The sequence below is a fragment of the Pleuronectes platessa genome, chromosome 4 (genome assembly GCF_947347685.1).
Source record: "Pleuronectes platessa chromosome 4, fPlePla1.1, whole genome shotgun sequence".
Lineage (NCBI taxonomy): Eukaryota > Metazoa > Chordata > Actinopteri > Pleuronectiformes > Pleuronectidae > Pleuronectes > Pleuronectes platessa.
Genome location: NC_070629.1, coordinates 24,464,382 through 24,474,191, shown reverse-complemented (window position 1 = coordinate 24,474,191; position 9,810 = coordinate 24,464,382). Strand labels below are relative to the sequence as shown.

At 40.9% G+C, this 9,810-nt stretch overlaps 3 protein-coding genes across 4 annotated transcripts; 1 reads left to right on the top strand and 2 right to left on the bottom strand.

Moving 5' to 3' along the window:
* The first annotated feature begins 157 nt into the window (after window positions 1-157).
* LOC128438930 (protease-associated domain-containing protein 1) lies at window positions 158-3,559 on the top strand. Of its 2 annotated transcripts, none has more exons than XM_053421705.1 (5): window positions 158-340; window positions 567-667; window positions 1,515-1,624; window positions 2,343-2,510; window positions 2,602-3,559. In XM_053421705.1, exons 1-5 carry the CDS (start codon window positions 274-276, stop codon window positions 2,720-2,722), a joined length of 567 nt encoding a protein of 188 aa, XP_053277680.1. In that variant the 5' UTR covers window positions 158-273; the 3' UTR covers window positions 2,723-3,559. The 2 variants fall into 2 exon arrangements, with proteins under 2 accessions (XP_053277680.1, XP_053277679.1); XM_053421704.1 differs by having other exon boundaries at window positions 159-340; window positions 564-667.
* A 1,567-nt stretch (window positions 3,560-5,126) lies between these two features.
* LOC128438929 (rhodopsin-like) lies at window positions 5,127-6,017 on the bottom strand. The gene has a single exon (XM_053421703.1). The coding sequence runs from the start codon at window positions 6,015-6,017 to the stop codon at window positions 5,127-5,129; it is 891 nt and encodes a 296-aa protein (XP_053277678.1).
* A 2,453-nt stretch (window positions 6,018-8,470) lies between these two features.
* Window positions 8,471-9,361, bottom strand: LOC128438903 (uncharacterized). Its single transcript, XM_053421667.1, has one exon. The coding sequence runs from the start codon at window positions 9,359-9,361 to the stop codon at window positions 8,471-8,473; it is 891 nt and encodes a 296-aa protein (XP_053277642.1).
* Window positions 9,362-9,810: the final 449 nt, after the last annotated feature.

The following is a 9,810-nucleotide window of genomic DNA, read 5'->3' as shown; positions in this document are numbered from 1 at the left end:
TTAATGTTATTGTTGTGCATTTGATAATAATCTCTTGATTTTTGAATTTGAGGGGGTTCGGAAGGGGCCCAGCAACTCCTTCTTGCCCAGCGGCCCCCGGGCGTGTTGATCCGGCTCTGCAGAACGCGCATGCGCACCGCACACTGACCGGATATGGCCGCTCACCTGCCGCCGTGTTGTTCCCCGGTGCCGCCGCGGACATGGAGGAGGCTCCGCCGTCACATGTGAAGTGCGAACGCGTGTCGGGGCCCTAACGTCGCACATGTCCTGAACATGGCCGCGGTTCTCCGGACAGCAGCTGTACTGTTGTACCTGTGGAGCGTCTTCAGCCGCGCGTCAGGTGAGAGGAGCGATCCATGGCCACCGGCGAGTTTAGCTAGCAGCGGTGTTAGCATTAGCTTCGGAGAACCTTTGTTTACCCGTGCATGTACACGGTTTCGCCCGGTGTAGAGACGATATGTTCACCCGCTGAACGTCCACGAACAGCTCTGACTTCACGTGGATGATGCAGTTCTATGTATTTACAAGTGTTTGTGTTTTTTTTTTGGTGGGGGGTGCTGCAGCAGGTCTCGGGGTCAATGAACTGTTGTACTTCCGGGTCATCAGTCCAGAGGAGATCGGCTACATCTTCAGTGCTGCACCCGCTAAAGACTTTGGAGGAGATTTTGTAAGCACCACTTCCTCTCTTGTGTTTCATTCATCAACCCCTCAACACTTCCTGTCCTTCGTATGTGTTTATTTATATTTGGCTTCAGTACACTGCCTTGGTTACTTGTGTCTTTCTATCACCTTATACTTCAAATATGTGTATTCTCAATATCTCCATTAGCACATACTGTACTTTTTAACAGTGACAACTCTGTAGTAGTTCCGTTGGTTAAACTTTCATCTCATGGCAGAGAACTTATTCTTGACCTTTTATTCTTCTTATCAAGTGTTTTTGAGTGAGACTGGAGTCCTACATTTCCCTTGGAATCGATAAAGTATCCATCCACCTATCAATCTATCTATCTATTTATGTCCACATGCCTTCAAATCACATTCAAATTCACGTGTTGCAGCAAGCAATGGAATTCTTACTTTGCCAGTCCTGCGTCTCACAAGATTAAACCATCACAGTGATAAAGTACAAGCATAAAAATGAAATTCAAGTAAAGATGTGTTGGGAAGTGTACTGTCCCCGATGATGATGTGTTATTTTACTATGACCCTGGTCTGATAAATGTCCTGTAGTGATGTCAAGGCTGTCCCTGAGATGAGAGCAGTTCTGATCACACACTGGGGGTCTTCCTGTCCTGCTCAATGCAGTTACCACACCACACTTTGATGAAGCTGATTAGGCACACTCCACTCCGCACCTAAAGACGCTACTGAGGAGTTTTGGTGGCTTCATTAGCCTTCTCAGTCACTGTAGGGACGTCTCGATGATGTGTGTGTATTGTCAGACAAAGTCAAGGTTTTCACCCTCTCTACCTCTTTGTCTTCTATGTACTCCTCTCTCACTGAGTTTCCAGACTTCATCCTACGATGAGATTTTCCTGGTGCCTGCAGACCCAGCGGACGGCTGCTCAGACCTGAAGGACAGAGATATCATTCAGGGACAAGTCATCCTGGTGGAAAGAGGGTAAATACCAACTTATAGCTGCAACTGTAGGAGCCATAAACAGACCAGTGATGGGAAATTGGAACTGTAAGCTTGGATATGTAAGCCATGTAGTTAAGGGGCATGGAAGGCCTGAGACTTAAGTTAAGATAAGCAGCCCAGGGTGTGGCTGCAGTCAACCTATAGTAAGACATCTTGTATAGGCTTAGGTGTGGTTCTGTTCTTGATTCTTCTATTACAGCCTTAAAAGGACGGATTGTATTTCAGAATACGATAAAATATTGAATAAACTATTTTATTCTCTAATAACATGCTTGTATCATGTATGTATAACGGTTATTCAGCTGTCTTTTAAGCTCTCGGGCACATCGCAAAGTAGAGCAGGGCACAACATACAATCCCGACAGTACTTGGCAATAACAAGATATCGGCTTTGACTTCTAACCTTCTAATTGTTTATATGCCACTGTAAAGATATTTAAATTTCAGTAATAGTTAATTCAGTAAGTACTAAATTAATTATTTATAGTAACTTGCAGGTACAACAGTGGCATTTCTAGTTGTATGTAATGGTCTGAGACATTTTTATGTGCAGAGTCTGTGCACAAAACTGTCCACATGGGACAGTAGAGTTTAAGTAGCTATGTGACAGCACATCATTGGTCGCAGTTTTACATCTGGGTTTTTTCCGGCTCATTTTAAAATAATTTCTTCCTTTTATTTTTCTGTTTTTCTTCAGTGGTTGCTCCTTTGTACAAAAGGCCCGTTATGTGGAGGAAGCCGGAGGCAAAGCTGTTCTGATAGCTGATAATGCAGCGGACAATGACAGTCAGTATCTCGATATGATCACTGATGGGACCACGGCCAAACCAAGCATTCCTGCCCTGTTTGTGCTGGGACGTGATGGGTAAGACGCGTCATTTAGGGCTGTTGTATGTTATCTAAGGATTGATGCATTGCATTTATTGGGCTTTAACATATTTTTCCATGTATTCTAGAATGATGATCAGACGAACTCTCAAGAGACAAGAGCTGCCGTGGGCTGTCATTTCCATCCCTGTCAACGTTTCGTCTCTGGCCTCATTCCCTCTGAAGCAGCCACCATGGACACTGTGGTAGAAGTGACACACACCTACAACTTCATTGTCTTCCACACTCAGCTCGCTCTCTTTCATCAGAACATTTCCTCTCAGCAGTGAGTAAACCCACAGCTTCACAGGGAAGTCTTGGTGATAACCTTGTTGTGGTGGGTAACCTATCACATGTACTAGTGGTGAACCAATAAAACAAACAAATAAGAAACATTCTTGGTTATGTTTAGTGCCGAGCTGAAGTTTGAATAATTACTCCAGTGCCCGTTCATAATGTGCCTGTGTGCAGGGGCTGATTGCTTAGTGTCACAGTGTATGTGACACAAACAGTCACAAGTAGGATTTAGGGTTTGAATAGATTAATTCATGTCTGTATTTTTATTTTCTTGACAAATATTCATCCACAACACTGCAGTCAACTGTTCCTTAGATCCTCAGCAATACAACGGACTAGTCTGAGGTTGATCAGATGAGAAACAGTAATGCTTTGATTTATAGTTTGAACAGTTGTTGATCATGACTGAGTGTCTTCCAGTAGCTCGGTCTCCAGGAACCTTTTGTTCACTTGATCGGTTTGTTACTAGTGAGAATGAAAATCTCGTTAAGCATTAATACAACACTTACACAGCACCCGTCTCTTCTGCCAGGTCTAATAGTGTTGCTGGTTTGATATTCCTCTGAGGGAAAGAAACTATTCATCACTACGTCTGCTTTATTCACAATACAATATACTGGGAAAGTCTTCTCACTGTACAGATGTAAATAATTTCTGTTCATCTGCATGAACTTTAACAGGATAAAACTGATAATTAATGTGCATTCCTTTTCTTATGGTTAATAAATCTAAATGAAACTTTTTGCAGAACAGACCTTTATTTGTTTGCTTTCTTGCGGTTCACATTCGTAAAACTTCTGAATATTTTTTGATTAGTTTTTTGTCTATGCTTGTAACAGATAGCTAATGTTAGTGGGTCGGTAACTTTATTGATCCATGTAGCCCATGTGTCAGCATATCAGTAATAATATAAAGGGGTGAGGGATTCAGATTGCAGAAGTGAGAAAGATAAATAGAATCTGAAGTTAGAGCAGCCAGGCCTCGCTCATAAACATTCTAGCAATAATCGGATGGTCCTAGTTTTCACCATGAAAATAAACCTGTTTTGAATGTGTTGTGCAACAGTTGTAGGGAATCAAATCTGGAATATAAAGATTAATTAGTCCTCAGTATCTCCTCCTGTCACTGAGTGTGTGATGTTGGAGGAGAGTGATGTTTAGGCTGAAGAGGTGAAGTGAAATGATTGTTTTATATGTAAGATCAGCTGTGAAGCCACCAGCCTCTTTTCTCCTAACATACAAACATCAGCCTCGTTCAGAAATCCAGTGTCAAAGTTAAACTTCCACTGAAGTCACATGGTAAATTATTTCCCTTCTTAAGGCTTTTATTGTGCTGTCATATAAAAAAAACCTTATCCTGATGCAACAGAATCATAATAATACTATAATTAACAAAGCATAACATTCTTCCTTTGCTAAAACACAATACAGAAAGGAGTAGAACATATCACATATTAAAAGTATTTTATTTACAAGAGCTTTCATTACTCATTTGAGTTGTATTTGATCCAAAATGCCACCAGAAGGCGCTGTGGTGTCATGAATGAATGAAGAAAAATCAGGTTAGAAATGTTATTTAACACATTGAGACAAATATTAAAACAAATCAAGGACAATTTGGAAATATTTACACAAATGGACAAACATATGTCACTGCAATGTTCCGGACCAAGGATCAAAATGCATGTATGCAGATTATAGTATATATTTGCTTAAACGTTTTATGGTAAAGGAAGTTTTCTGTACTCATGGAGGCCTAAAAATAATTTAATACATACTACTTATTATAATAATGTAAACTAAAGATGAATGATATTGGTTATTTAGTGACCAATTAAACCTAAAATTATATATTATATAAAGCTATAACAACTATTAATGTAAACCATCAAACTGACGGACTAAAAAACTAAGTTAAACATAAAACCCAAACTTGTTTCTGTCGAATGAGGGTTTGGCTTTATCAATTAATTCTTTTTTTCATATTAGAAGATAAAAACATTACGAATTCCAAGGACGTCTGTAACAATTAACATTAACATCAACAAGGTTTGAATAGACGGGAAAGCTACAGTTCATTACCGGGAACCTGTCAGCGTCAACACACTGAAATAAATAATGAAAATAATACATAAATTTAAGTTGGATGAGTCCTCGCTCATCTCACCTTTCCCAGTCAGTGAATCTCGGTCGGCCTCCCTTTACTGGTTCCCTTCACAGGACTGGGGACAACCCTGAGAAAGAGACACATCAACATCTGCTTCACTGCACGTTCACTCCTCAGAGAAGCGAATATCACCTTTTTCCTTTTGCCCCTCTTACCTCCTCCTACAGCGAGGACACACTCTGCCCCACACCGTCCGCACCGTGGCCTCCCTCAGAGCCGGGCTCCCCCACAGGTACACGGCCGGTGTGCACACGGCGTTCAGACGGGCCATGATGGCGAACGGATTGGTGGCCTCGTTCCTAAACACGAGCCCTCGCCCCACTATCAGTCTGAGAACGATGTTAACAAAGGAGGGGACCCACAACACCAAGAAGCTGATGACAACAAAGATGATGATTCTCAGAGACTCCTTGTTGTTTTCTCTCTCTGCACTGGGGGGGTCTCTCTCCAGCTGGTACCTGGCTACAAAGTACAGTTTGATGGTCATGGCCACCTTGCTGAGCACGATGAACTGCAAGGTGATGATGCTGAAGACGTACATCTGCACAGCTTTGGAGAGAGGCAGGACATTTTGAATGAGCAGCTGCACGTAGACATGGAACCAGCAATACACGTTCGTGGAGATGATCACCCTCCGGGTGACAAAGCGCATGTACGCGAAGGAGTGGCACACAGCAAAATATCGATCGAACTGCGCGAATAAAAAGGTCATAATGTTCACCCCGAGCAGAGTTGTTAACACGTTATAAGTCCCGTTTCTGGACGGGTAGCCCTCCTGCACATCAAACAGACCCTGGTAGTACACTGACAGCCCCACCAGCGTGTCACAGATGCTGGTGTTCAGCATGAAAATGAACCGGTTCTGCAGCCGCAGCGCTCTGGAGCACAAAATGCTGATGACCACCGGCCCTGCTAAAAGAACCGTGGCCGTGGCAAATAAGATCTGAAAGATAAAGATGAGATAATCGACAGGACTGTTAAAGTCCACAGAGAGACGAAGCACCGCTCCTGCCACGGGGGGTGTGAGGTTGAAGAGCAGCATGGTGTCTGTAAAGCTGCCTCGTTTATTTGGTCTTTATATTGAACAGGTGATACCAAACTGTGCCCATGAGGAATGACCTAATGGCACTCTTCATGTCAATCATTAAGCTTTTATTTCCCCCAGCATGTTATTATCTTAAAGACACTTTATATCAATTAAAACTACAAAAAGTCAGAATTTAGTATTTCAGTTTTTCTTTTATTGCAATTCAGTTTTAACAATAACTTGCAGATTGAACCATGATCATTAAAAATGCCTCTTTGTTATATTGACAAAAATAATTATCACACAATATTTCCCCCAAACCTTCACAAGCCAACATGCTTTTACTTTTCTTCTGCTCACCACAGTTACATAGATCAACAGCATTTGATTCATTATTAATTTGTTATCTTCTTCTTATCAGTTGTATAGAAATCATCATTGGTCACTGATCACTCTTTGTTTTCTTGTGATTCGGTTACTGAACCCAACTTATTATACTTATCATATGTATAGTTTGAACAGTGCATAATCCAAATGCAGACACTTCTTAGTTTTCCATCATAAAGACATTTTCAGCCTGAGATAATGTTATCATATATTACAACGCAGCTATATGTCGACACATACTATACATAATCCCCTTTGTGGTGAGGAAACAGCCTCATGAGAAGGGATTTACAATCAGCAGGTCAACACGTCACATATGAGAGAATAGAGGCGTCATGACTTTAATTCCAAGAAAAACTCTAAATTAAGACAAGTGCTTTACTGACACATGAAATCCACTTATTCGCTCATAAGCATTCTAGCACAAATCAGATGGTCCTAGTTTTCACCATGAAAATAAACCAGTCTTGAATGTGTAGTGCAACAGTTGTAGGGAATCAAATCTGGAATATAAAGATTAAATAGTCCTCACTATCTCCTCTTGTCAGGGAGTGTGTGATGTTGGAGGAGAGTGATGTTTAGGCTGAAGAGGTGAAGTGAAATGATTGTTTTATGTGTAAGATCAGCTGTTGAGCCACCAGCCTGTTTTCTCCTAACATACAAACATCAGCCTCGTGCAGAAATCCAGTGTCAAAGTTAAACTTCCACTGAAGTCACATGGTAAATTATTTCCTTTCTTAAGGCTTTTATTCAGCTTTTATTGGGCTGTCATATAAACTAAAAATCATCCTCATCTTGATGCAGGAGAAATATATAAATAATGTTATTATAATAATACTGTAATGAACAAAGCATAACATTATTCCTTTGCTAAAACACATGCAATGTTGTTGGAAAGTATGAACCTCTTAACTTGAAAGACAACTTTAAAAATATAGAAAAGAGTAGCATATATCACATATTAATAGTATTTTATTTACAAGAGCTTTTATTACTCGTTAGAGTTTTATTTGATCCAAAATACCACCAGAGGGCGCTGTGGTGTCACGAATCCATAGGAGGCATCTACTGACGCTCTTCCTGCGATGAAAAAAAAATCAGGATAGAAACGTTATTTAAAACATTGAGACAATATAAAAACAAATCAAGGACAATCTGGAAATATTTACACAAATGGATAAAAATATATGTTACTGCGATGTTCCGGACCAAGGATCAAAAAGCTGTTTCAAACTCATCATTTGCTTGTAAGGCAAATCTTCTTTGGTGAAATAGAGATTTGGACCCAAAACTAATTTCACATAAGAGACACTTGAATTGAACTTAACTTCAGCACCAGGATCTGCAGTCACATCAGTAAGCTAATGTTATTATATATATATATGTATATATATATATAAGGTCAGTTTCATCACACTATTGATCATTATCAGCTCAGTATGCAGATTAATTTATATCTATGCTTGAACGTTTTATGGTGAAGGAAGTTTTTCTGTACTCATGGAGGCCTGAAAGTAAATAAATAATAAGAAGAATCAAAGAAGAATGATTTTGTTGAATTAGTGACTAATCAAGCATTATATTGTATAAAACTTTAACAACTATGAAAGTAAACCAGCAAACTGATGGACTAAAAATAAATTTAAACATAAAACCCAAACTTGTTTCTGTTGAATGAGGGTTTGGCTTTATCAATTAATTGTTTTTTTTTTCGTATTAGAAGATAAAAAACATTACGAATTCAAAGGGCGTCTGTAACAATTAACATTAACATCAACAAGGTTTGAATAGACGGGAAAGCTACAGTTCATTACCGGGAACCTGTCAGCGTCAACACACTGAAATAAATAATGAAAATAATACTTATTTATTCATTTGTAGTGACATTTAAATTTTTTGTTTTAGCTGGATGAGTCCTCGCTCATCTCACCTTTCCCAGTCAGTGAATCTTTGTCGGCCTCCCTTTATTGGTTCCCTTCACAGGACTGGGGACAACCCTGAGAAAGAGACCCATCAACATCTGCTTCACTGCACGTTCACTCCTCAGAGAAGCGAATATCACCTTTTTCCTTTTGCCCCTCTTACCTCCTCCTACAGCGAGGACACACTCTGCCCCACACCGTCCGCACCGTGGCCTCCCTCAGAGCCGGGCTCCCCCACAGGTACACGGCCGGTGTGCACACGGCGTTCAGACGGGCCATGATGGCGAACGGATTGGTGGCCTCGTTCCTAAACACGAGCCCTCGCCCCACTATCAGTCTGAGAACGATGTTAACAAAGGAGGGGACCCACAACACCAAGAAGCTGATGACAACAAAGATGATGATTCTCAGAGACTCCTTGTTGTTTTCTCTCTCTGCACTGGGGGGGTCTCTCTCCAGCTGGTACCTGGCTACAAAGTACAGTTTGATGGTCATGGCCACCTTGGTGAGCACGATGACCTGCAAACTGATGATGCTGAAGACGTACATCTGCACAGCTTTGGAGAGAGGCAGGAAATTTTGAATGAGCAGCTGCACGTAGACATGGAACCAGCAGTACACGTTCGTGGAGATGATCACCCTCCGGGTGACAAAGCGCATGTACGCGAAGGAGTGGCACACAGCAAAATATCGATCGAACTGCGCGAATAAAAAGGTCATAATGTTCACCCCGAGCAGAGTTGTTAACACGTTATAAGTCCCGTTTCTGGACGGGTAGCCCTCCTGCACATCAAACAGACCCTGGTAGTACACTGACAGCCCCACCAGCGTGTCACAGATGCTGGTGTTCAGCATGAAAATGAACCGGTTCTGCAGCCGCAGCGCTCTGGAGCACAAAATGCTGATGACCACCGGCCCTGCTAAAAGAACCGCGGCCGTGGCGAATAAGATCTGAAAGATAAAGATGAGATAATCGACAGGACTGTTAAAGTCCACAGAGAGACGAAGCACCGCTCCTGCCACGGGGGGTGTGAGGTTGAAGAGCAGCATGGTGTCTGTAAAGCTGCCTCGTTTATTTGGTCTTTATATTGAACAGGTGATACCAAACTGTGCCCATGAGGAATGACCTAATGGCACTCTTCATGTCAATCATTAAGCTTTTATTTCCCCCAGCATGTTATTATCTTAAAGACACTTTATATCAATTAAAACTACAAAAAGTCAGAATTTAGTATTTCAGTTTTTCTTTTATTGCAATTCAGTTTTAACAATAACTTGCAGATTGAACCATGATCATTAAAAACGCCTCTTTGTTATATTGACAAAAATAATTATCACACAATATTTTCCCCAAACCTTCACAAGCCAACATGCTTTTACTTTTCTTCTGCTCACCACAGTTACATAGATCAACAGCATTTGATTCATTATTAATTTGTTATCTTCTTCTTATCAGTTGTATAGAAATCATCATTGGTCACTGATCACTCTTTGTTTTC